The following is a 25,082-nucleotide window of genomic DNA, read 5'->3' as shown; positions in this document are numbered from 1 at the left end:
TGCATCCAAAAATTACTTTCCTTCTGTATGTTTCCATTCTCTAACATTCACATTCCTAAAACTACAAAGACATGCAAAATCAAATTTTATTAAAACAAATGGGAAAATACAATTTGGTGATTGGTGATTCAGAGCACACTCTCTGTAATAATAGGAGTCTCTGACACTGCATCATCTACCTGTACTAAGTGCTGAATTTAGGATTTGTTCCTGAGCATCAAATATTAATATCCTTAGCCTTTACTTACCTTGAAGTCTTTAATCTGCTCCAGAACTGAAGAACACATTGTAAGAGTTGGATTTGCCTTTGTTTCTTCTTCTGTCTTTTCTTCTACAGTTCTGTGTTGCGATGTATTTTTCAACTCCTGTTGAATTTTCTTCTGCTTTTGTTGGAACAGTCTTGACGCTTTGTATATATCTCTAAAAAACTCATCAACCTCAGCCTCCACGCTTTCCCTATTTAGTTCCAAAAAGGTACCATCCATCCATCTGAGAAAACCCACAAAGTTAGAAAACAGAATAACAAACAAAAAGTTATTTAAATTAGAGCAAAACTCTTGTTACCAATTATTGTCATTCTATGCAAAATTCTAAGGCACAGCTAAAGGTAGCTTGATCACACTCTTCTGTGTATTTGTGTAATTCTCAGTCACATACTGAAAGTAACTGCATGGATTGAGAAATATTTAAGTTAAGCTCTGGACAGAGATCAACATATGACATCAAGATATACTAGGCGTTTGTATTTTCAAAAAACCCCATACTTTCTAGCCATATCATGTTATAACTTCCAAAAAGTGCAGGAACTGGTAAACAATCTCACTTAATTTAGGCTCAGACATACTACAGTTTTTGTGATAGGATCTAGCCACCAGATAGCAATGTAATCATTTGAGCACACCTACATGGTATTTTGGACAGCCATTAGGTTAAAAATCATTTTCATTATATACAGATTGTGAGTTTTCTAAATTGAACTTCTTCCTTTTCTGGTTTACACAATGGCTCAAAACTAACCAAATTTTTTCTTCCTAATACCTTTCTTTCACAGAGTTTGTCTTATAAACTTCACCAGCATGACCGATACAGTTAGAACCTCGTATGCAATATACTCCTTTGCATTATATTAAAAAAGTAAATAAACTGACTTATTTTCTAGCTGAATTAAAAATAAGCCTGATATGTAAGTTATATTACTATTATACTTGAATTGCTAATAATAAATAAATAAGTGTTTATAAGAAAACAAATCCATATTCTACACTATAAATACTTAAAGGGAGGGTGCCAGGGGATGGGAACAGTCTTTTTTCAGTGGTGCACAGTAATAGGACAAGAGGTAACGGGCACAAACTTGAACATAGGAAGTTCTATTTAAACATGAGGAGGAACTTCTTTACTTTGAGGGTGGCAGTGGACTGGCACAGGCTGCCCAGAGAGGTGGGGGAGTCTCCCACTCTGGAAACATTCAAAATTGGCCTAGATGCCATCCTGTGTGACCTGCTCTAGGTGAACCTTCTCTGGCAGAGCGGTTGGATTAGACGATGTCCAGAGGTCCCTTCCAACCCTGACCATACCATGATTCTGTGATCTGACATGAATAAAAAAGCATAAGCATTTTTCCCTGCTCTCTCTCGTATAGCTTCAAGAGCTGAATTACCTTTTTTCTGCCCGTTGCCATTTCAGTATAAGATGAAAGAGTTTCTGATATGGTTCAATCTCAACTTTTAAGTTGTTCAGGAGTGGGAAGTCGCTCGGTTTCCATTCGAGCAGAGTCTCTTCTTTATTAATAAGAGCTACTGTTTCATCAGCCTCCTGTATGCGTTTCTGTAACACTCTCAGGTCAGCCACATACTGAAATGAAATAATTGTATGTCTTGAGAGATAACAAAGTTATGCTCTGAATAGCTATCAAAATAAGATATCAAAATATAATAGGCCTTCACATTTATTAAAATTTTAGAAAGCATGAGTTAAAAGCTCTTCTTCTTATCCTTGAGTACCAGATTAACACTAAGAAAAAGAAAGTTGGTTTTATCATTACTGAAATTAAGAGCATAAAACCATTTTCAAAATGTTTCAGCTTTAAAATCCACTGTTCCAAGAGGCAGGCATACACGTTTTTATGTACCTGACATATCATAAGGGCAACTGGGATTTATTAGTTTGGTATTTCTGTTTTGTGCTTAGAAATGTTTTGTTTTAAAAAACAAAATTACCAAGCATAATTGTGATATCCTCCAATTAAAGCGCAAGACATGCTCTGGTGATTATAAAATACTTCTAGAAAACTGCAACGTTTTGGAGCCAGTGGTCTGCTCTTCATTAGCAGAAAAATGAAGTTTTGAGGTTCATAGAAAAATAAAAACCAAAAACAAATAAATTAAATTGCTACCAATCATTCTTTCTAACCTGCCATTTTTTCCTACAGTTCCTTAATATATTAGAAACGGGGAAGGAAATTCTGATCTCACTGAAGTTATATGCAAATAATATCACTGGGGCCAGAATTCCATGCTTTATATAGACCAGAGTAAAAAAATCATTCACTTTATATATCTCTTTTATCTCAGCCCTTGCCGAGATTACCATTCAGCTAATTTAAGTACAACTTTATAGCAAACTTTCCTTTAAGTGAAGTGTTATTGCCAATGTAATAGAAATAAAGGGGCAGGGGGTATGCAGGGGTCATTTTATGAGTTTGTTCCTTGTGGCAAGAGGGATAATAAACATTTTAGTTCACATTTGCTAAAATAACTGATTACTTTCAATTCTAAGTTTCTTCCATGACCCGTGTGTATTAAACACACAAAACATTTCTACCCATTTTATACTAAATGTTAATCATACCTGTTGCATGCAATCCAGTTCTGAGTATTCTTCAAACTCCGTCACAGAACGCGTCAGCTTGTCTAATTCCACCATCAGTTTCTCACATTTATGTATTAGTTCTTGCTCTCCTTTACTTTTAGACTGTTCAATCAGCTACAAAACAATCGATTTATTTTTTTAATGGTAAAAAAGCAATGCAAAAGTGGTTGTAAGTCTTTCAATTATTAACATACATAGTACCATCTAAATTAAATACTTAGCACAAACAGAAAAGAAACAATACAGATAAGTATCTGTTGGATAGACTGCTTGGGAGACTGCTATGTTTTAAGTAAGAAAATACTTTGGACATACCCCTTAGTATCTAAATAAGTCTTATGGAAAGAGAAACCCTCAACTGTGATATTTAGAAGAGATTGATATTTTTATTTTAAAAAATGTTAATTCTTAAACATTTTTAGAATAAATTATTAAATCTATGCTAAATTACTATACAGAGGCAAGAGAACACCAAAAGGCTTGACTTACTGTATCATAGCCACAGAGAAAGAATGCTAGCAAGATGAATACAAACAAGTGGAAGAAAAGAAAGTAATCTACAGTAACACAGAGAAAATGAATATTGCATATTTTCTATTTATGATTGCTTCCTAAAACCCACAATTTCCATTGTTCTTTTATTGACAGAACAAAACATAATTTTAATTAAAGGACTTCCTGTCCAGACCACTAATTCACATTTTCAGTCCCAGTCAACTGCAGTGTAGTGAATTTTCACCTTCCTATGAATTACCTAGTACTAACCACAAACAAATTAAGACAATAAGACTTGCTGAAGGTTTTAAGTTACAGTGACAATTTTCAAATTACTCCACAAAAAGCCCTCTTGATCTAAAAATCTGGAAATACATGATTCATGCATGTCTAAATATGGTTCATGTTCTATGTGTATATACATTTAGCCTGCCAAGGAAATAAACAGCTCAGGTAAAGTGAAAAGTCTAACAAGGCAAAATATACCATGAACAACAAAAATGCTCTTACATCATCGTGCTCATCAAAAATAGGGTTAATCTTCTTTGGCCATAACAGAACTGCTGCATTCAGTGCAATGTCTTCAGGAGCAAATAAAAAAGCATCTAAGAAGTAATTCATTTGCCGATAACACTCCTATAAAAAGAGATTTCACAAAACTTTGGGTATCATAGATATGTTTAAATATAGGGTAGGACAATATTATCTATAAAGATAAAATAGAAGTCTACATTTCCCAGACATTTCAGAATTCAGAGCTACTTCAGCCAACTGAATATTCAAAATACATATGAAAAGTTATTCAAATCCCTGCCCCACTCATGAGTTTATTTCTTTAAATATGACTCTTGCAGCCTGTAAGTCTACATGCAAAATTCCTAATATTATTAAAAATATAAGAAATATAAATTTTGCAAAATAAACGTGTTATATTTACAGACCTATTACCAAAACAGATAATCTGATATGTATAATCATAACATATAGCAAAGAGCTTCTTATCCAGTAATATTTTTGGCTGGCCCACACCTTACTTAATTTTTCAATTTTATCCTCTGAGCACACACAAAGTACTACTGCTAATGTAACATCATCTATATTCTGTTCAAATAGTAAATTGGTTTTTGTGTGTTGAAAGTCATGACTTTTTACACATAAAATTCTCTTTACACTTGCGTGTTACATTTTAACAAATACCTTTTTAAGCAGCTCTGAAGTAAGTCTAGGTATAAACAATAAACTGAGTGTTTTACATTCTGCTATGATTTATTAAAAGCTGCATTTCCTCACTGACATGGAGAACACATGGGAATGGGTATTAAGAAGGAAAGGCATATGGCAAAAAAAGAGCTGGACTTCCCACTTCTGTCTGAAGTAACACTGAGGGTACAGTTTATTCATACATGCAGCATGATCAGACAAAAGTCTCTGCACTCCACAATGAATTCTGTGTCTGTATACGCCACCATGTTCAGTAAAAGATTAAGAATTAAAGAATAGTCATTTACCTTGATCCTTAACAACAGGTCCTGAATACCTTTGGTTTTGACATTCTTTATGTAAGCTCTTGTTTCCACCATTTCCTCTGTTGTCTCAGGAACTTTTAATGCACGTTCCTTAATTGCTTCAAATTCCCTGCATATCCTATCAATTTATGTAACATAAAATATCAAAATTTTAAGATTTTAGTGTGATTGGCTTCAAGCTCAGCTTTAATGGAGTTAGAACTTCAAATTACCTCTTTAAGTATTACCCTTGCACAAACTCCATTACTTTATGAAACTAAATAGGGAATATGATCAAGTCAGTCTAAAAAGACACTATTTATTAACTTGCAATAATTGATTTGTTTGAATTTTGGGGTATTCTTTTACAATAAATGCTTCAATTACTTTTGGTAAGTACATAAACTTAAGCACAGTATCATTAGCATACACACAAGCACTTTCCTAGTAAATATTCTGTCATTTTGGCAATGTAGAACTTTGGCACTATAGAACTTAACTATAATTGTTCATTTTAACCAAACAATTTAATATGACTTCACTTATGCTTTAATCCATAGCTGCAAATCAACCATTAAAATCTATCAGTATAATTATCTGTCATTATGAAAACCTAGAGATATCTGTCATATAGTAAGAGAGTCTTGCTAATCTTTCCTTTGACGGTGCAATAGTACTGTCTTTCACACTTAAAAAGCCAGAACAGTAATGAAGACCTTTGATCTTTTCTCTCCTCCATTATCCAAGTCTATTAGTAAGTTCCCCTACTATTTTTTTAATTTAAAACAGAGGAAAAAAATACATCAGCTGGTGCAACTGGCATGAGATCATTAGTGAGCCAAGAGTCTCCATTAAACAGGAGTATGGTATACCTGCATTTTTTCTACACCTTTCTACTATGCATTTAACATATATAGCATTCGCAAGCAGAAAATTCTACTTACTTTTCATTTTCCTCTCTGTGATTTGCAACTATTCTGTCCATTAGCATTTTTGCAAAGGTGTTTGCATTACTAGCCAAACCCTGGTTTAAATCCTCACAACTCAAACAGATCATAGGGAAATGAGCCACCTCTGGTAAACTCAAGATTTCCTTCTTGAGGGTGAAGAATTCATCTATGAACTTCAGAAAAACATCAGATTTTACACTTCTGAGCTGTTACTGTTACTTGGCTACATGAATAAGTTTTACACATATTAATAAATAAAAATAAATAATACATAAAAAATAAAATAAATAAAATAAATATAAATAAAATAAATATTTTTTTCTATTTGCCACAGACTTTTAGGGAAAAAAACTAGTTATGTTGTAGATTTGTAGGCAGTCAAAATAATTTCTAGCTAAAAGCTAAGCACACATTATCCTCTGTTCCCTTTTTATTATTGCTGTGTGTATAGTAAAAATTCTATATAAAATATAGAATTAAAACTTACAGCAGTATATTCATCAAAACTGTGCTCTTCTGCTTCAAATCTTTCTATCCGTGCCTGTGCAGTTCCATCTACAAGCCAGCCGTACCTTTCAACTACAATTCAATAATATTATATTAATATTATTATAACGCATACACTGTACAGTAAGTTCCTTGTTTCAAAGAAGTAACACAGTTATTTAAACTCTATTCTATCACTCACCGTAGTTTTCAAAATATTCCTTTGGACCTTCTAAGTTGTCTCTGATAGATTTTTTCAGTGTAGATGTGGCCCATACGATGACATGATTAGGAAGCTCAGCGTCCAGAGTTGTAGTGCCTCCCATTAGCCATGAACGGACTGTCTGGATGTTCTAACAGAAGTGCCAGTTCTGGTTATTTAAATTTAAGAAAGCAGTGCAGGGATACATATATTTTAAAAGTAAGTTGCAATCTGCAGAAGACACTGTATCAGAAAAGTACGAGACCCTAATTGTGACCACAGCCAGGTGCCTCATGCACACCTAGAACAACTCTTCTGATTCAAAAAGTTTAACAGGAAATGTGTAAAATGGACAAAACATTAATTACCTAATTTACATAAAATTAAATTCTATCCTATGTGCAAGCACACAAAACTAAATCCAAAACACTTCTCTGAAAGTACCATCATGTACGATTAAAGGCCAATACTCAATCCACAGGGATACATCTAGAGCCCCCAGAACGGCTCTTTTCTGGAGTCACAGATTGCTTCCTAAAACATAAACCTTTAGAAGTTGTACATATTAGTTGTTAGGGACTTGAGGCTTTTATTTTTCTTAAAAAGAAAAGGAATATCAACTCTGATTTTCCTTGTCTTTCTCTGGGGATCTTAATTATTAATGCAAGTTTATAGTAAATCATCACACATACAGCTAAGGTGTTAATTATATTTCTATTATATTCTAGCTAGTTTTCTTTCTGGGCAAATTTTCAGCTTAACTTCTATTTAATGAACAAGCAGACAATTAATGTGTAGAAATACACACAGATTTGCAGATTAAACCAGCAGAATATAACAATCAGTAGCATGTGTACCAATTTTTTTTTACAAACACAGAGTAACAAAATGAGTTTCAGAGCCTGGTGTTCTGCTGAGCATCAAGATTCATGTTGTGACCTGCAGAATGCTCATGGAAAACAAATACCTCAAGTTGCATTGACTACCATGGTAATGGGAAGCAGAGTGTCCTAAATTACTAATATTTTCATGTACTGAGCAATTTAGCATTTAAATATTCAGATAAAGATAAAAGCACACCTGCAGAGTCTGTCCTATACGATTTACTATAAACAGAATTGCTTCTTCTAGGTCTTGGAAACTTGGATAAAACTCCATTTTCTTTTCATCAAGAGTCAATTCCATCTTAAATAAAGGTAGACAATTTCTGTCTTCAGGATCAAAAAGTTTCACAAAAGCTTCAACCGTTCTTCTCAATAATTCTTTCAGCTAGGTAATAACATATAACACCTATTAGTTGAAAGAACAGAAAGCCTCATCCCACTTTCCCTTCATTCAGTAAGCCAGGACTTCCATTCATTTTAGTACTTTTTGGGCTGATTCATGGATAACTGAAGTAGTGTGAATTTTTCTAATAACTTCAGTGGGTATTAGTCCCAATCCTTAAAGGATGCAAACTAATGAACAAGTAAACAAACATTTCAGAAAAGCCCAGGCATTTATTTCTGCTACAAATGTAGGTCTGTTACTAATACATGCTTTAAGTATAAATGAAATATCTGGAATGCATTTTCCTCTGACTTTTTTTTTTAATATAACAATGATTTGAGTAGACTATTATTCCATTATTTTTCTATAAAGTAAATAAAGGTTTAATCCTAAAAATTACTGCCTTCTCGAACTGCTGAACACATATATTCCCACTGATTATTATATTCTTAAATAGAACAATGTAAACAAGAGATGCTTTAAGTTAAATGGAAGTTTAAGGATTTTTAATTTTCAGTAAACTAAAAAATTTGAAAAACAATTGTCTCAGATGGCTAACAGATTAATTAACAGATTAAACAGGCCCCATATCATATAATGTGCTGACTCATTAAAATTACCTAAATTTCACATTAAGTTATCACAGAGAGGAAAGATTTTTACCTGATTAGACATAAGCATAGCCACACAGTTATAAAAAGAGTCAACCTGATCCAACTTTACACCTTTCAATGCCTCCTTCTGAGTAAAGAGACCAATAACTTTCTGATACCATGTATTTAATATCTTCTCTTGTGCTTTAGAACATCTTAGAGAGACATCAGTCTTTAAAGATTCACAGTCAACTGGCCCTTTCAATCTAGAAAAGAAAGTTACAGGCAACTTCATTAACAAAATTAAAACCCTCATGGAGTAAAGTGACAGTAATCTATACCGTATTACAAACCCATTCTTTTTTAGCAGAAAGCACAATGGGAACCTAAGCATCACTTCTGTAGACTTAAATGAGGAAAAAAATACCCCAAACCCCCAGGAAATAAAGAACAGTTACCAGGAAAAAAAAGAGGAAAAAGATAGCGAAAATTATCTTTTTGAAAATTATGAAAATGAAAAATTCCAAGATTAAAAATCAGCAAGAAATCTCATTTTTAGGGTTACTGTAGAATTCCCTACAGATAATAATACTACTATAAGTCAGTTTTTCAAATGCTACTTCAACCAGACTCCCATGGGGATCACGGCATTAAAATTAAATAAATAATGAGGAGACCCTTACGGAATTAAAGGCAAAACATAAATCAAAAGGGCTGATACTACCATTAATTTAAGCACCAGTAAAATATTTATATGTAACAGAGAAGTTATAATGTGTCATAACACAAAGTGACCTACTCAAAGAACATTAAATGACACATTGAATAAATTTGTTGTATAAAAACCCTACAATAAATAATAGAATTGAACAAAATCTTCTTTATCAGCTTCAAAAACCTATACGGGTTAATCACTCACCAAAACAGTCTTTACCTGGAACTTGAGAAATCCACTATAAGAAAGTTAGAGAATGCTGCATAACCAAAATCCAGTAGAGCTTTCATTGTGGGGTGGAGAACATGCAAGCTGGAAAGGATTTGATTTTTTGCTTGGATAAAACTGTTATGCCATGGTCTAGAAAAATCCAGGCCTCTGAAAAAAAAAAAAACCACAACAAAACAAACGAGCAAAGAAAGTGAAGAGATCAAGCAATACTTGAATAAAATATCCTTACATATAAAAAGTAGTATTAAAAAGCTTATTCCCTAACATGAACAGTTATTTAAGTGCCACACACATATCCTCAATATGATGCAGTGGAAGCCATAAAGATACTCTGCCTGATCTACCATGTTTTATACTCCAGTGTATTTTCAGATCACCTGCTTTTCCTGAAGCTCTTTCATTGTAAACTTCTAAATTCATCAAGTGCTAACACAAAGTATTTATCATCAATATTTAGATGACACACATTCTGATGCTTCAGGAATTTGTACATTTCAGATAATTATATTCTGTCTGCTTGAATTCCTCTTCTATTCTGGCAGAGCATAATACAAGGTTTCACCTCGTAACACCAATGTCATATGAAACCTTGGCATTACGTGCAGTTTTAGCATGTTAAAGTACTGTACAATGCTGCTGTCTGCCAGTAAACTGCCCTGTTCACGCACACTTCATTCCAGAAGTCACTGCAATATGACTTTAGTGTCTGGGCACTCAGAGCCAGAAGCCTTATTTACTCTATGTAACTGTAATAATAATAAAACACTGTCAGTGCTAAAACTTTGTAAAGCATTCAGATATAAGATACTCAAATGTAAGACCCTCTGCAGAGAGAAAAAAATGTCTCATTAAGGGACTCCAGAATTAATATTGTGCCATAACTCCATTCATGCAGCTCAAGGAGAATTTCACTCATGCAACTGTGTTTTGCCAGTGGGTTATTTGCTAACTTAATCCACTCACAGAGGTGATAAAGGCAAAGGTGCCTCCTCTTCATCTTCAAGTCCTTTCACGTCTGGTTTAATAAGAATATTTCGCACTAGAAAAAAAAATATTATTAGAAGAAAATTAAGCCATATTCAACAGGCACTGTACTTCCTCATTCTTTCTTCAGGTTGAACCAAGCACATAAAGGTAAATGTATCATCCGAGTCTTCATAACACATTCTCCCCAAAGTAACTCAAAATCATAGCTTTTGCTAAATATCTATACAGATTCAGGTGGCTTAATTCCAATTCTGTCCCCTATTCACAAAGGTTTTCAGGTAGACTAGTGTTTAAATATTTAAGTACTTTCTTAAGTAATTTCTTCACTGAGAGGATGGTCAGTCACTGGAACAGGCTCCCCAGGGAAGTGGTCAGGGCATCAAACCTGTCAGAGTTCAAGGAGCATCTGGACAATATTCTTAGTCATATGGTTTAGTTTTAGGTAGCCCTGCAAGGAGCAGGTAGTTGGACTTGATGGTCCTTATATATCCCTTCCAACTTCAGATATTCTATGATTCTAGTATTTATGGCAATTTTGTTTAATATAATTATAGTGGGATACTATAATTATCCCACTGATAACATTACAAAGATGTTAGTCCCATGTTAAATTGTGTGGGTTTTTTTAATCTGCGTTTTTAAAAAGATCAGCCATCCACCAAAATATTGACAAAATTTGGCTTGATTTCAGATCCTATAAATGTAAATTAAAAAGACACTAATACATGATTGCAAGGGAATACACAAAAAGAGAAATCAGTGGTTAATTACAAAGATCATGCCTGGCTGAAAGAACAATCTAGAAAAATTATTTTCAGAGGGAGAACATGAAACAACTTACAATATATACAGACGCATATTAATATATTAATATTTGTACTGCATAGTTTCTAGTACTTACCCACACATCTTCTCATGCTCATTTCATAATCCCTTATTATCTCCCCTAAAAGCTCTTCAGCTAGCAGCTGTCTATCTTTGCCTTCCATGAGCGACTGTGGCACCAACGTGAGCATGGACATTAGCCACTGCTGCTGAATGGGAACCACTGGATTACTTTGCACACACTTCTTCATAAAGAGATAGTTTGTCTGAAAGGACAATTTTGTCAGAGGTCTAATAATTGGCTATGTAAATACTTTTGCGTTAGGCTTGACAATCAAGTCTCTTTTTATTCACCATTTCTTATACTTAAGGACATGTGACATAATCTAACCTTTTCAGTATTCATTAACTAGTACACTAAAAGCTACTATGTGGTTGGTAAAATGGTCTCCCTGACTCAATGCTTAAATATAAAATATTGAACTTTTTAGTATGGCATTGTCCTTGGTTCTCCGCTGAAGTTTATGACTGACAATAAAACAGTCAAGGTTCCTGTTAATTGTCCTTTGGACAAACGTTTATCTGGCAAAAAGTATGCACAAATGGAGGGGGTACAGGGGGCAAACAAATAGGTATTTATGCTTTTGAGTGATAGCTTTGTTATAAAACAAAAAGGGATCTGAATGTCTATAGTCTTCAGAGTGAGTTTACCTAATATCAGCTAGGAAAAGTAGATGTTCCCTTAAGGTACTTAATATAAATATTTCAATACTAATTTGAGTTTAAAGTGGCTCTCAGACATAAAGTCTTATTTTAAAAGCCATACACAAATTCCAGGACTTGTAAATGTTCTTCAAATCAGGTGAACAGTGTCAAAGACTACTTTTTGTACAGGCTAAAGTATAAACTATAACCTCAACTGAAAAAATCCTGAAGCCTATTGAATTTTTTCTAAGTAATAATCTTTAACTAAGGTTTAGCACAAAACTTAAACTACTGATGGACATACTTTCTGTAACAGAAAAATACTTTCCTTCTATTGGACTACAAGAAAAGATTCCTATTTTGCTTCCTATTCCATTTTTCCTGCAACAAGACTACTGAAAAAGCTTTTCATGTTTAACCACCATTAATTCTACATAACATACTCAACCCTTGTGAATAGAGATCATTCACTCTTCCACTCTAAAAAAGCAGAAGGAAGAATTTAACTCACTCTTTGTTGGTTTTGCTCACTGTTCATCTGTATAAAAAGGAACAGAAAATTGTAATGTATAAAAACAAACAAACAAAAAATCAGGAATATAAAATTTAACAAGTATTATTCCTAAATAAAGGCTTTATTATGTAAATATACAAGTATCAATTTCAGTGGGACTGCTTGAGCACATAAATACATTTATGAATAAATAAGAATTGAGATAAGTATCTTTAAGTAAATACTAAGAACTAAGAGGCATAAATGCTCCAATAACAAACAACAAAACAGGAAACTTAAAATATTAAAGAAATGTTTTCTCACAGTGGAAGGCAGTTCTGGGATAGGAGGTACAGGATCTCTGTGATATTTTTCTTCCATGGATACATGATAGACTTTTAAAGCTCGATCAATTCTGAAGTAAAACACACAGTCAGAAACACAGAAAAACTACAAATAATATATTAAAAATAATGCTATCATTTTAATTGAAGAAACCTGTTTTTTCATGTTTACCAACTCTTTGATCACTAAAAGCTAAGGCTGCCTTTGCATACTCTGTCTTCTTTTACATATAAGAGCCACATTTGTCTTGACCACAATCACAATATATACATGCCTTAATTCACCTCATCCAATTGCCCAGTGCTCCTGTTAGGATTATATCTTACTTCTCCTCAACCAACTACAACAGGTTTTGTCGAACTGTATTATGAAAAAAAAAAAAAAAAAGAAAAAAGTGCAGAACAAAACTCCTAAAGCTGTTTAAGATCAGCTCTTTTTTATTGCCTGTGGTTATAAATTGCTATATAACTATCAGAAAACTTTTAATGGTTAATGTTGGCATGTCCTGCTGACCTTACACATTAAAACATTCCAGTCCATCCTTCTGGGATACACTCTGTACGTATCTTGCAAAGAGTATTTCAGCCTTATCTCAATATAACTCAGCTGAAAAATCCCAAGTGGAAGTTAGACTGCCAATTTCAAGTATACACTCAAATCATTACTTCATGGGACCTCTTTTAAAAGACAGTTCCCTTTGTACAAAAATGTGAGTGAACCAACGTTCCAGCAGAATATTCAGTTTGTCAGATGGTTGGTCGGCAGCCATGTAAGTTATGGTTGGTTAGCAGCACAGTAAGTTATCACTACAGCATAGTTGACATTTTCAACATACCTAACATCTACATTCTAAAAATTATACTCAACTGCTGCAGGTATCATTGAAAAGTCGGGATTTACTGTCCAAGAGCTAAAATTAAAAAGACTTCTTGTTTGTTAGATTTGTATTAATACTTTAAAGGCTATTATAAAAGAAGGGAAACATCTTTCTCTGCTTTTAACTTCTATATAGGTTAAATTCTTTTTATAACTGATTGTTGCTACCATTATTAAAAAAAAAAAAAAAAAAAAAAGAGAAGAAGAAAGAGAAAACACAACTTCCTTCCCCCATTTATCTTTGGTACAAATCAGATTCCCTTCTGTGCAGACGTCGATCCTGCAACTTAGTTTTATACCACTGCCTAGCTCAAATGAAGCCAACAATTTCGGACATATACAAGTATCTTTCGAGAAAAAATAACCTGTAATACTTGGCCACTTAAAAATTCAGCCACTGAAGTGGAACATCAATTGCATAGGCATTACTTGAGTAACTGGTTACCATCACCAAATCTAGCCACAGCAAATGGAATCACTAAAAACCCACACCAACAAATATAAAACTATTGATCTCAGTGACAATACTTAAAATGAGTTAAATTGGGACTGTACGTAGGTCTTTAATTTCCATCTCTTCTTCTGAAGGCCAAAACGATTTTTTCCTGTGCTTTTTAATCCTATCACTAGATTTTCTTACATTTTAATCTTTTACATGAGAATACAAGTAGACATAAATTTCATAATACTACTACAAACAATACAACCTTAGCCGCAACAATCCTCATGTTTATGCCAAGATAATTAAAATGTCTAGGGTTTCTTCAGTAAGTTCCTAAAAATAATGCAGGTATTTCAGCAACACATTTGTATCAAAATAATAAGACCTTTTCCTATTGTCTTTCCTCCTTTGCAAATTAAAATCTTGAAAGACAATTTAATGTGAATTTACCAACCATATTAGCAGCTGTGCTTCTCTAGCAGTGACAGGGATCACTAAGCTTAGCAGCAAGTGCATTAAGATAGTGACAAAGAAGCCTGTTAGAAGTAGACCCACATTTGGATCATTCCTACAAAAGTCAGCAAGTAGCCCAGACTTTGATTCTCTTTGAAAAAGGTTTTCATAAAGAGAAAGGATTTTTTTTCAGTCTGTCATAAACAGCATTAAAAATGTGAAGGTCACTTTCTTCTCACAACCCACCCCAATAAGCATACCTCAAGCAGATTTTGGGTGCAGTAAAAGAAAAAACATTAAAGATTCCATCAAATGTTCTTCTATTATTAATGATTTTAGGAGGAGAATGTTCAGCACTGCAACAGCGACATCAAAACCCGCTAAACCTCTAAACAGTGACATCAAAACCCTGACCCTGCTCAGGCAGGGAGGTTGGACTAGATGATGTCCAGAGGTCCCTTCCAACCCTGACCATTCTGTGATTCTGTAAGGTTAACAAACACCATTATTATTTCTTAGATGTCAAATGTGCAATGTTGTCATTGAAATGATAGAAACATTTATTGAATTACATGAAACTCACAGTAACTGATTAAGCATCTTTTGCTGTTCGTTGCATCTTCGGTATGTCAATAGTTTATTCTGTAATGGTGACATATCAGACATGACTGATGAAGGTAAAACAACGGGAAGAAACAAAGTTCTCAGTGTCTTTTTGTTGGAAGGTGCTCCATCTGAATGCTCCATCTAAAACCATAACAAAAACAAGATTCTAGAATACAATTAATTCTGTCCAGAAAGCAGTTTAACAGATGCATGTGTTAAGTTGAATTTACATAAGTTGTAAAATGAGGTAGTCTCAGGGATTTCCACAATCTAAGTAAATGTTTAACTTTCAGAAAACAGAAAAATAGTGTGCATGCTAAAATTGCAAAGTCCAACAGAAAGTGCATACATATAAAGTCTACGATAATAAAAAAAAAAGGTACGGTTCTACTAACTCAAGATTAGCACATTGCATAAAAGTAAAGTTCTAATACAAATCTCTTTTAAGTGCTAATCTACCAGCTGTACACAGCACAGAAGACACCAGAAAATCAGCCTATTAAATCCCCCAGCAGACTGCACCCAGCTGGCCCTGGTGGAGGCACATTTCCTGTTCTGATGGGGCCTGAGACAGCATTGCTGTTCCTGGGGTGTCAGTAGGTGACCACCTTTTTGTCTGGTCACTAAAAAAAAGTTACTGCCTCATTAAGACCACCCATAATAGATAACATGGAACAAATTCAGACAAGGGTGGCCTCTGAAGTTCTGAGGGAAAAAAAAAAATGCCCAAAAGTATCCTTTATATTGGTATTAATGCAAAGATAAAGCTGCAGCAAATTTTCAAATACAAGATCCTAGAATTCTACTGAAGTGAAAGGCAGTCTTTAAATGAATAGAAACAAAATCATAATTACATCAACTTGACTTATAGCTTCCCCACAATGTCAAACAAATGAGAGCAAAATCTATGAGAAAGTTATTATTTAGATACTATATCACTGTCTCTCTTTAGAGACAAAAAATGCAGGATATTATAAAAAAATGCATTTCTATAAAACCAGCACCCTATTCTTGTTTTCATGTGTCTCAAGGAAAAAAAGAATTAAGCTTATTTTCTACCTGCAAAGTAGTCATTAAAAGCTCTGCTCCATTCGTGGAAAGGTTAAGAAACTACATGATCATCTTGTAAAAAGCACTGTAAAACTGCAGAATATTCAGAAATAATTTTGTGACGCCGAAAGTCTTGTGGTGAGCTTAGCAGGCTGTTTGAGAACTCTATCTTGCATATAAACATATATTCCATCAATAGACCCTAGTGATAGTGTTTTATGTATTTACCTAAGGCAGAGCAGAGCACAATTTTATTTCAACTGCCTGCCTCAAAATGTTTATCTGAGCTATCAGAACACGTGCCTCTGTAAATACAAAGCAGCTGCTTGACAGTACTTTATTTAAGCTGCAGCATCTCTGGGCTCTCTAGATAATATTCACTTATAGTATACCAAGGTGTACATCTTCAGAAGCAAGGCCAAACTGGGCAAAGACTAAACTCAGATTACTAAAACGAAAGAGGCAGGCAAGGTGTTAATGTCGCTGAGGGGATGTGGCTAAACCCTGCCGTTTGGATGCAGATTCCCAACAAAAATTTGGTGGGGTGGATATGTGATTCAAGATAAGCAAGTGGGAGTTTTGATTGTGACGACAGTTGTGGGTAGTTGGGCTGTGCAACAGTTAAGTGGAGACAGGTATGGGTTTGAAATAGGAATTCTAGTTTGGGGGCGGGGTGAAAATGTGAAGCAGATAATTGGGTAACCACGGTTAAAGACACCTAGCAACCAAAGTCTGAAAATTGCCTCATATAAAGACAGAAAACTAGAAAAAAAAAAAAAAAGAAAGAAAAAAAAAAGAAGGAAAAAAAGAAAGAAAATAAAACCCAAACAAAACCCCTGCTGCGTTACTGGGCTCAGATTCACTAAAAGATTATCTTTCTGTAGCAGCTTAAGTCTTGCCTGGGGCTGAGCATGGCTATCCCAAAAGACTGACAGAATCACAGAATCACAGAATTTTCAGAGTTGGAAGGGACCTCTAGAGATCATCTAGTCCAACTCCCCTGCTAAAGCAGGATTGCCTAGAGCACATTACTCAGGACTGCATCCAGGCGGGTCTTGAAAATCTCCAGAGAAGGGGACTCCACAACCTCCCTGGGCAGCCTGTGCCAGTGCTCTGTCACCCTCACCGTAAAGAAGTTTTTCCGTATATTTGAACGGAACTTCTTGTGTTCTAACTGGTGCCCATTACCCCTCGTCCTGTCACTTGGAACCATTGAAAAGAGCCTGGCTCCATCCTCCTTCATCCCACCCTTGAGATACTCGTACACCATAATAAGGTCTCCCCTCAGCCTTCTCTTCTCCAGGCTAGAGAGTCCCAGCTCTCTCAGCCTTTCCTCATAAGGCAGATGCTCCAAGCCCTTTATCATCTTAGTTGCCCTTTGCTGGACTCGCTCCAGCAGTTCCCTGTCCCTCTTGAACTGGGGAGCCCAAAACTGGACACAGTATTCCAGTTGTGGCCTCACCAGTGCAGAGTAGAGGAGGAGAATGCCCTCCCTCGACCTAATGGCTACACTCTTCCCTATGCAGCCCAGGATTCCATTGGCCTTTTTGGCGACAAGGGCACATTGCTGGCTCATGGATAATTTACTGTCTACCACGACCCCCGGATCCTTCTCCTCCGAGCTACTTCCCAGCAGGTCCGCCCCAACCTATACTGGTGCCTAGCATTCTTCCTCCCCAGGTGCAGGACCCTGCACTTGCTCTTGTTGAACCTCATTAGGTTCTTCTCTGCCCAGCTCTCCAGCCTGTCCAGGTCACACTGGATGGCAGCACGGCCCTCTGGGGTGTCAGCCACCCCACCCAGTTTGGTATCATCGGCAAACTTGCTGAGGATACACTCTGTCCCCTCATCCAGGTCATTAATGAATATATTAAACAAAATTGGACCGAGTATTGACCCCTGGGGGACACCACTGGTTACAGGCCTTCAACTAGACTCTGTGCCACTGTTCACAACCCTCTGAGTTCTGTCACACAGCCAACTCTCAATCCACCTCACTGTCACCTCACGGTGACGGTAGGGTTCCCCTGGAAACACGATGCACAAACTCACAACGGCATTTCAACAGGTTTTCACAGGGAAGCAGAAAGCCAAAGCTACCTCCTAAATTAGTGAAATGTCCTAGAAATTAATTAAAACGGGGTGTGGTGGAAGCATCAAAAGAAATAAAGCTCAGCTAAGGTGAGCCGTGACAATATTACGTTTCCCTGGCGCTCCCTCAGCCCAGGAGGGCCCTGCCGGTGTGGAGGGGGGTGGCTGCCACCGCCCCAGCCCCGCGGAGGACCACCCCGCCGCCCACGTTGCCCTCACCTCTCCCGCTGCCGCAGTCCTGGATGGGGGCCCGCCGGGCAGGACGGCGGCGCGGAGGCGACTCAGGACAACAGCGCGGTTGCCACGGCGCCGAGGGCTGGCGGCGGCGGAAGGGGCGAGGCACGGGTCCCTTCCCTCGGGAGAGCGGGTCCCCGCGGTGGCTGTCCCGGGACAGCCCTGCCCACCCGCAGCACAAGTGCCCTCCGCCTTCCCTGGCGCCATTTCCAACGCCGGGGACACTCCGCGGCTCAAGGCCACCTCAGCACCCCAAACTCGGGCCCGCAACACCGGGGCATCAGCCAGCGCCCTTGTTCAGCTCCCTGCGGACCCGGTAGTTTCACGGCCGGAGCTGGAACCGCGTCTCCCCAGCCCTCAGAGCCGGCTTCTCCCTTGAAAACGAAGGAGCGTGGTGCCCCGGTAAGGGAGCCGCCTCCGCCCAGAGCCCTGCCGGTAACGAGGGCCACCTGCCCGAAGCGCAACGCTCCTTCAACGCCTGTCTATTCACAGAAAGCATGTTTGTTCCACTGTGTATTATACAGGCTACTAATATACTCTTGTGAATAAAAAAAAAAAAAAAAAGGAAAAAAAAAAAGCATCAGAGACTTGGGGGAAAAAAAATCATCTTACCTTGAATTTGCTAGTCTGCCACAGGGCTTATTAACAGCCCGAGCAGGTCAGCCAGTCTCTGCGCCAGAGTTCTGCCTGCACAAAGCAGATAGAAACCTTCTTGTTCCAGGTCGTAGGAAGAATGCTTAAGAAATTTTAATACCCTCACGCACCAGAGAGCTGTTGCTAAGCTTCCACATTGTGTAAAACGGTAAATAGAAACTTTAAAGACATTCCAGAGATTTACTACCCACTCGGCCACATTTGACAAAAGAGGCGTTTAAAATTCTAATTTCGTATCTGTGTGGGCAGAACCCCGTGCGCACAGACTGCAAAGAACAATAGCTAGAAGGAATTTTAGGTCTGTTTTCCAAAGCCCAGGCACCTCCCTAAGACATTTTAGCAGCCCGGGACTACTCAGTTCGAAGCCTCAATCCAACCCCCTCGTCAGCCAGCCGGGCAGACGCGAAAGCTTTCCTGAGGGGACGGGATTTCGCCGCTGAGGGAAAAGTCCCCGCTGTTTTTCTGGCCAGTCTCACTCACACCGGGCGGGCGGGTTAACCCCCGACCGAGGGGCCGGGAACACCGGCGGCACAGGACCGCGGCCGCGGGGACGGCGTCCTGCCGCGGTGAGGCGCTGGCGGTCCCGCCCGCCTCCTCCGCGCGACGCCTCAGCACAACCCCCGCCCCCACGGGCGCGAGGAGCGGTGGTTCGGCACGCGGCTCCGCCCAGCCGCGCTGAGGAGGCGGCACGCGGCTCGTCGTTTCCGGTAGCGCCCGGGGGAAGCGGCGGCGCTGGCTCCATGTGGCGCCGGCTGCGCTCCGCCCTCCGCAGGCTCCGCCGCTCGCCCGCCGCCCTCCTCGCCGGTGGCGGCCGCCCGCCCGCCGCCATGGAGCGGGCCGTGGTGCGGTGCGTGCCCTCCGAGCCCAAGCTGAGCCTGCGGTTCGTGCTCCCCGACGGCAGCGCCAGGCACATGCAGCGGGACCAGGCGGAGCCGCTGGGCCGGGCGCTGGCCCGCATCGCCACCAACGCCGCCAAGGGCCACGCCAAGGCGGCGAAGAAGAGCAAGAAGGAGCGGGCGGAGGGCGGCCCGCCGGGGGAAGCGGTGGCGGCGCCGGCCGTGCGGCTGTTCTCCCGCGACGGGGAGGCGGTGGCCGAGGAGGTGCCCAACGCGGCGGCCTGGCAGGACGGCGCCGTGCTGCAGATCGGGGAGGCGCAGTACCGCGTGGAGCGCAACCCGCCGGCCCTCACCGAGCTCCGGCTGCCGCGCTCGCTCCTGGCCGGCTTCCCCGTCTGCCCCAAGGTGAGCGCCGAGTTCGCCGCCCCGCAGCACTGCCTCTTCCGCTGGTACCGCGAGCAGCGGCCCGCCGCCGGCGGGGAGGCGGCGGGCGGCGACGGGCCGGCCTGGGTGGAGGCGGCGGGGGCCGAGCGCGTCTTCACGCCCTCCAACGCGCTGGTGGGGCTGCGGCTGAAGCTGCGGTGTACGCCCGGGGACGGGGCGCAGCGCTACGGGCCGCCCCGCGAGGTGGAAAGCAGCGGCCCGGTGGAGGCCGGCCCCGGCGCCTGCACCTTCGACTCCCGGCACCTCTATACCAAGAAGGTCTGCGGCGAGGGCTCCATCCGCGCCGTCTCCTACAACATCCTGGCCGACACCTACGCCCAGACGGAGTTCTCCCGCACCGTGCTCTACCCCTACTGTGCCCCGTACGCCCTGGAGCTCGACTACCGGCAGAACCTGCTGAAGAAGGAGCTGGCAGGCTACAGCGCCGACCTCATCTGCCTGCAAGAGGTGGATAAATCCGTCTTCGTGGACAGCTTGGCTCCAGCCCTAGATGCTTTTGGACTCGAAGGGCTCTTCAAGATTAAGGAGAAGCAGCACGAAGGCCTGGCCACTTTCTACCGCAGGGACAAGTTCAGCCTCCTTAGCCAGCACGACATAGCTTTCAGCGAAGTCCTGCTCTCAGACCCGCTGCACAAGGAGTTGTGTGATAAGCTGGCCAAGTACCCCTTGGTGCAGGAGAAGGTGCTGCAGAGGTCATCTGTGCTGCAGGTACCAGCTTTTACGTGCATTCTTTCGCTTTCCCGTCTCCTCCTTTCCCCCCGACAACACCCCCCCCCCCCGGTCTCCTGGCAGTGGCAGGTGCAGCCAGCATCAAACCACAGGAAGAGGGAGGCAAGGGATTAACAGTCTGAAACACAGACAACACATGTTCTCTGTTAGCTAAGGCAATGAATAGGGCAGAAGAGTGACGTAGGAACAAGAACAAAACATTGAGACTTTACTGAACTGCATATATGGAATTGCCAAAATTTGGTAAAAAAGGCAAAATGATTCTTTGTTTTAAAATGAAGACAGCTGTTGAGATTCTGTGCCAGGTTGTGGCTGATAAGTTTTCCACTACTTACTCTTATATGTTAGAATATGTATTTCAGAAAACTTAAATCTTGTCAATCAGTTCTAAACAAGACTAAGTTAATGTAGCTTGTTTTAATAACGCTACTTTAGAAAGTGACAGTAGGGAGAAAAATAAGGTTGGACAGGTTTGTGAGCTTGTTGATGCCAGTGGGTCTGCCAGCAGAGCTATTTTATAGGTATAAATGTCTAAGATACAGATCTGTGTCAGAATTTCAGAAGCACTCATTAGTAAAAGTTTCCTACTTGTGCGTCGAGTAGGACTAACAAGCTTTCCTTGATAACTGAAGTTACCTCTAAATTTACATTCAATTTAACAGCTATGCTACAGTTTGCTTGCTAAAACCAGAGATGTAGCTCTAGTTCTGTTGCAAAGGTGGGAGGATAGAAAATAATAGTAGTTAAGAATGGTACAGTATTAACAACATCTTATGAAAAAATATGGAATGGATTGAAGGAAAAAATGTGGCCAAACCAGACATTTAGGGACAAAAGAACATTTGTCAAATACCTGGATGTAGTGGTAATATCTTGGCTGATACTCAAACCTTGTATATGAGATAAATAGACTCAACTTAGGAGCTGTAATGTTTGTTAGTTATAATCATCAGATTCTTTGAACTGGATTGATATAAAGGCATAAGGTAACTATTGCATTTTTTTAATATATGATCTTTCTATTTAAGACTTATCAAAGATTGCTTTTTCTCTTGAAGGTTTCAGTTCTTCAGTCTGCAACTGATCCTTCCAGGAAGATTTGTGTAGCTAATACCCACCTATACTGGCACCCAAAAGGTAATTTTGTCATGTTCCTGTGTGTAGGATAACTGGGTTTGTGAAGGTTTTTGTTCTTCCTAGGGTGAATAGATTTCCCCCCGTTCTTTTGCAGCTATGGCCTTTTCTTCTGAACTCAGGGTTTCCTGCCTTGCTTCTTATCTAGATGAATCAAGCCAGGCTGCTAGGTCTGTTTGTGTATTTATTTTCCATAGAGTAAGATTGTTCTAGTCTGCCTGGGAGTCAGCAGAATACAGCTGAAAGCAAGGCAAGTTGTGTTACACACAATTCACCCACAGAGTAGACCATAAAACACAGATAGCTTTGTGTGTCCTTGTGGCTTCCCAATCCTGTTGTACTTGAAGGAGCTATATTGACGTACTGCTAGTTGGGCGACCAGATTGGGCTATAGAAGCTTTTAGAAGAGATTCTCCTCTTTTAGTTTTCTTTTAGTTCTGTGGCTTTCGGGAGCATTATTAGGATGGTTGCCATGAAATGGAAGACTGCTGTCATATGGTTGTTTAAAGTTCAGAGTTCTTGCATGTGCAAGTTTAAAACATTGCCTCTCTAAAACTTGAATAGTCACAAACTTCAAAGGCTTCTTTATTTATGAAAACTATTCTAAAATGTAGTGCACAGAAAATGTGAAATGAGATTGCTGTTTCAGGGATATACATGATATATGTTTAAATGACCAACTTGAAAAATTCTGCCAATGCTACTGTGAAGTATTTAAGGTAACACATTTTTATATTCTTAGGTGGGAACATCCGTCTCATCCAAATCGCTGTAGCCTTGTCTCACATCAAGCACGTAGCATGTGACTTGTATCCTAGTATACCAATCATATTCTGTGGAGACTTCAATAGTATACCATCATCTGGAACTTACAGTTTTATTAGCAGTGGTGGCATTGCTGAAGATCATGAAGACTGGGTCTCCAATGGTGAAGAAGAAAGGTGCAATATGCCTCTAAGCCATCCTTTCAAACTGCTAAGTGCTTGTGGAGAACCTGCTTATACAAACTATGTTGGTGGGTTTCACGGATGTCTGGACTACATTTTCATTGACAAAAATGCTTTAGAGGTTGAACAGGTTATTCCGTTGCCAAGTCATGAAGAAGTAACAACCCATCAGGCTTTGCCAAGTGTTTCGCATCCTTCTGATCATATAGCACTAGTATGTGACTTGAAGTGGAAATAGATCACCTCTTATATGAGGCTTTTGGGGGCATTCAAACAAGAAGCTTAAGTTACCGCTGGGGAACTGAGGTTATACCCTGGTTTGTATGCTACTAAAAGGAAAGTCAGAATGATTACCGAAAAGTTCATGGGTTTAATGGTTCTACTGAATATTATCACACTGTTCAGAATATTTGCATGACAACTTTTCCCTTCCCTTTTTATATCCTAATAGGAAAAATATATTTAAGACAGGGGGTTTTGAAAATTGGATTATCATATACCTTTTTATCAGTGGTTTTAAAGGATTAAGAATTATTTTGTTAAAAAAAGATATATGAATTTAATCTGATTTATAAGACAGTGTACAAACTGAACCCTGCTTAATTCAGAACCAAATGCAGAACCTGAAAACAAGTGGATGTAGTTGATTCAGCCTCACTGTAATTACTGTCGTGACAAGACAATTTTTTAAAAAATAAGTTCAGAAATTGTTTTATTCATTTACCATTACTGTGTCCCAGTTTTTTAGTAAGTGGCATGAACAATATACTTGTACCCACTACCTTCAGAAAAGATGTTCTTTAACTATCAGTGAATAGACTTTCTGTCAATGATATTAAATTCAAAGTTATAATTGATTTGGAAGCATTTTGCTTGCCCAGTTAATATGGGTAATGAGGGTAACTTTAGCACCTGGTAAAATTGGACTACATATGTAGGTAGCATCTACTTCGAACATCTATTCCTTCTGTTGGTCGTAGTCATTGGCAACAAAAGAAATACTAAAGTTTAGGACAGCCAACTCTGGATGGAAGGGAGCTTTTTAACAATATAATGCATTTTCAAATAGGGGGAGATACAGAATAGTTAATGTGGTGCATTAGCTATCTGTGCCTAAATCTTTAAAAAGTCACAAGTGACTTGCAAACCTTTATCACAATTGTTCTATTTTGTTCCTCTATTGCATACAAAGATGACCTGAATTTTTTAGTGTTTGACCTGTGTTTTTTCCTTCTAGAAATAGTCTAGTTTCCCCTATTTTGTAGGAGATAATTTGGATGTGGGGAAATATATTTTATCTGTATCTTCATTGAATGTGTTGGAGGGGTTTGAATCACTTAACAAGCTTCTTTCCTTGCATCATTAGTCCATATGAAGCAAACAGCATTTGAAAACCATTTCACTAGATGTCCTTCTTTCACCTAATAAAGCTCCCCTTTCAATTGTCTATCACTGATGTCAATAGATTTTTTTTTTTTTTTCTATTTACTGGTGTCTTTCATGGCAAAACAAGTCCACCCAGGTTGATAAAGCTGTATACTCTATACTTGCACAACTACTCACCTCCACCACATTCTTGTGGACTGTAGGTTATACTTGGGATTCACTGAACTGTTCATATACTACTAAAAATAGGCACTCGCTTTCAAGTAGCATGTTGTTGAGGGTCGCTGTTCCTGTCTCTTGCCGGACTACCTGCTATACTGTGAAGGGCGGTGCTTTGCAGAAGCTTACAAACATCTGCTCTTTAGCCTTTTCTATGTTATTTAATTTCTAATAAAACTAATATGTTTTTTGTTATTGTAGTATCTGAGCCTCTAATAAGTTGATGCTGATAAACAACTGCACTAGTAAAGCCAACAGGCAGGTTTAGCCTCAGAGGTCATACAAGGCTAAAGAGATGCAAGCCCACAA

At 39.0% G+C, this 25,082-nt stretch overlaps 2 protein-coding genes across 2 annotated transcripts in view; one reads left to right on the top strand and one right to left on the bottom strand.

Annotated features, from left to right (window-relative positions):
• Nucleotides 1-15,280, bottom strand: part of DNAH12 (dynein axonemal heavy chain 12) — a gene marked incomplete at its 3' end in the record, with an annotated part of 75,394 nt that extends 60,114 nt beyond the window's left edge. The window contains exons 1-16 of the mRNA XM_082487947.1: nt 15,027-15,280; nt 12,652-12,742; nt 12,346-12,372; nt 11,206-11,395; nt 10,281-10,356; nt 9,306-9,464; nt 8,442-8,637; nt 7,590-7,778; nt 6,510-6,660; nt 6,309-6,400; nt 5,816-5,994; nt 4,875-5,010; nt 3,877-4,002; nt 2,851-2,985; nt 1,661-1,854; nt 249-489 (exon numbers count right to left, since the gene is read on the bottom strand). Of these exons, the coding sequence (XP_082344073.1) occupies nt 249-489; nt 1,661-1,854; nt 2,851-2,985; nt 3,877-4,002; nt 4,875-5,010; nt 5,816-5,994; nt 6,309-6,400; nt 6,510-6,660; nt 7,590-7,778; nt 8,442-8,637; nt 9,306-9,464; nt 10,281-10,356; nt 11,206-11,395; nt 12,346-12,372; nt 12,652-12,742; nt 15,027-15,190 (2,346 nt within the window). The 5' untranslated portion in view covers nt 15,191-15,280. The remainder of the gene's footprint in view (nt 1-248; nt 490-1,660; nt 1,855-2,850; nt 2,986-3,876; nt 4,003-4,874; nt 5,011-5,815; nt 5,995-6,308; nt 6,401-6,509; nt 6,661-7,589; nt 7,779-8,441; nt 8,638-9,305; nt 9,465-10,280; nt 10,357-11,205; nt 11,396-12,345; nt 12,373-12,651; nt 12,743-15,026) is intronic.
• A 4,538-nt stretch (nt 15,281-19,818) lies between these two features.
• Nucleotides 19,819-24,773, top strand: PDE12 (phosphodiesterase 12; the record flags this gene model as incomplete). Its single annotated transcript, XM_082487853.1, has 3 exons — nt 19,819-21,066; nt 22,146-22,224; nt 22,964-24,773. The coding sequence occupies 3 exons, from the start codon at nt 19,819-19,821 to the stop codon at nt 23,404-23,406; spliced, it is 1,770 nt and encodes a 589-aa protein (XP_082343979.1). The 3' UTR covers nt 23,407-24,773.
• Nucleotides 24,774-25,082: the final 309 nt, after the last annotated feature.

Source organism: Vanellus vanellus (genome assembly GCF_965231255.1).
Source record: "Vanellus vanellus genome assembly, chromosome: 9".
Lineage (NCBI taxonomy): Eukaryota > Metazoa > Chordata > Aves > Charadriiformes > Charadriidae > Vanellus > Vanellus vanellus.
This window is presented reverse-complemented; position numbering and strand designations above follow the sequence as displayed.